At 69.9% G+C, this 1,758-nt stretch overlaps 1 protein-coding gene across 1 annotated transcript in view; it reads right to left on the bottom strand.

The window, feature by feature from the left end:
- Positions 1–918, bottom strand: part of MXI1 (MAX interactor 1, dimerization protein) — a 55,290-nt gene extending 54,372 nt beyond the window's left edge. Inside the window, exon 1 of the mRNA XM_039709119.1 lies at positions 682–918. Within this exon, the coding sequence (XP_039565053.1) occupies positions 682–877 (196 nt within the window). The 5' untranslated portion in view covers positions 878–918. The remainder of the gene's footprint in view (positions 1–681) is intronic.
- Between the last annotated feature and the right edge of the window lie 840 nt (positions 919–1,758).

Below are 1,758 nucleotides of genomic sequence, written 5' to 3'. Positions count from 1 at the left end.
CGCGCTCCGCCGCGGGCCCCGGCCGCCCCTTTGTTCCCGAAGCGCTTCTTCCTCGCGGCGCCGCCGGCCCGCGCAGCGCGCGTGCCCGCTCGGCAGGCCGCTCCGCGGGGGAAAGCCGCGGGCTACGCGCACCCTCCGCGCCCGCGGAGCAGGAGGCTAGCGGCGCGGCTGGCCACCGCCCCGCACCGGACGTTTGCCCTGCACTGCACTGCTCTGCCCTGCCCTCTGCTCTCCTCCCCGCCGGCTACCTGGCGAGCGCTGCCACTTGCCTACGTGACTCTGCCCATGCCCCGGCGGGGGGAGCGGGGACGTGTCATCGCCTCCTCCCCCGCCGCTCCGGCTCCGCCACCGGCTCTGGCTCCGCGCGGGGCCCGCCGCCCCCCCGGCTCCTCTCGGTGCCGCTCCGAGCCCGCTGTCCCCGAGAACCGGAGATGCGCCCCCCTCCCCGCGCCGTCCCGCTCCACTCTCCATCCCAAACTTTCCCCCGGGCCCGCTTTGCCCAGTGGCGGCGGGGGTCGCACGCACGCCTCTGCCGCGGGGGGTGCAGGCCGGCCCCGGCGCCCTTTGTCACTGCGTCGCCAGCCCCTGCAGCCAGCCGAAAGTTTGGTTTATTTTTCTCACTCCCCTTGGCCGCCCGGCGGTCACGCACACGCGCGGCCACGGCCGCCAGCCCGCACTTACTTTTATTCTCCTTCTCGATCCGCTCCAGGTAGCTGGCGGCCTCCAGGAGCACCTGCACGTTGTAGAGGAAGGTGTCCATGCCCGCCGCGGGGCTCGTGTTGCAGATGTCCCCGAGGGGGCACCGGGCCCCGCCGGCCGCCCCTGCGCTCCGCGGCTCGCTCCGCGGCTCCCTCCGCGGCCGGCCGCGCTTCCCCATGCCCCGCCGCCTCCCCGCGCCGCGCTGTGCCCGTCCGTCCGTCCGTCCGGCGGGTCGCCGCTCAGCAGCCCCGGGGTGCGTTACAGCTCCGCGGCGGGGAATGACCCCGCGGAAAGGGGCGGCTGCGCTGGCGGCACTGGTGGGGGCCCAGCTGCACCCGCCCCCAGGACACAGAGGCACAGCCGAGCCTGCCCTGGCGCTTGTCACCCCGTGTCACCTCCCGCCACTGCCCGAGGGTCTGTCCCTGCTCAGGGACCCAGCGTGACAGGGGAGCCCGTGCTGCGCCCAGCGCTGGGGGCGATGGGGCCAGCACTGCAGGCAAGCCCCGAGCTCCAAAGGGGCTCCTCGGCATGAAGCACTAGCGGTTTAATGTCAAATTACTCCTCTATTATGCAGTGCCCCCCAGAAAGCTCTCTCTGGGTTCAGACACTAAAAGCAATTAATAAAATATTTTTTTCAAAGTAAATCGAAGGCAGAGGATGCACCAGCCTCCCTCACCCTCTCCATATCCATCCCTGCAGAGCTGGGGTCAGGGCCGGGCACACTACAGATTGTTTTCCCTTGTTTTGCAGTCAGGGAGGTGAGAAAGAGCAGCTGCGCCCGGAGGAGGGAGCGCAGGACCTGACCCAGCCTGGAGAAGGGCAAGGATTTGCACTTCCAGAAGTCATTTGCAATCTCGGGTCCATGAATTTTGAGGGCGTAGGCGGGGTGGACTCCACTAGCACCAGGCTGGCAACAAGTGACCTCCAACACCCTCCTGGCCCCTTCCATCGGTGACAGCAGCACCTGAAGCACGGAGCTGGGCTCGCAGCACCCAGCCCCGCTCCTGCCCGGCCGGTCGGGTCGGTCTGTTCCGCTCGGCAGCCCTGTGGGAGCGGCTG

Source organism: Passer montanus, unplaced genomic scaffold (genome assembly GCF_014805655.1).
Source record: "Passer montanus isolate IOZ18808 unplaced genomic scaffold, ASM1480565v1 scaffold21, whole genome shotgun sequence".
NCBI classification, from domain to species: Eukaryota; Metazoa; Chordata; class Aves; order Passeriformes; family Passeridae; genus Passer; species Passer montanus.
This window is presented reverse-complemented; position numbering and strand designations above follow the sequence as displayed.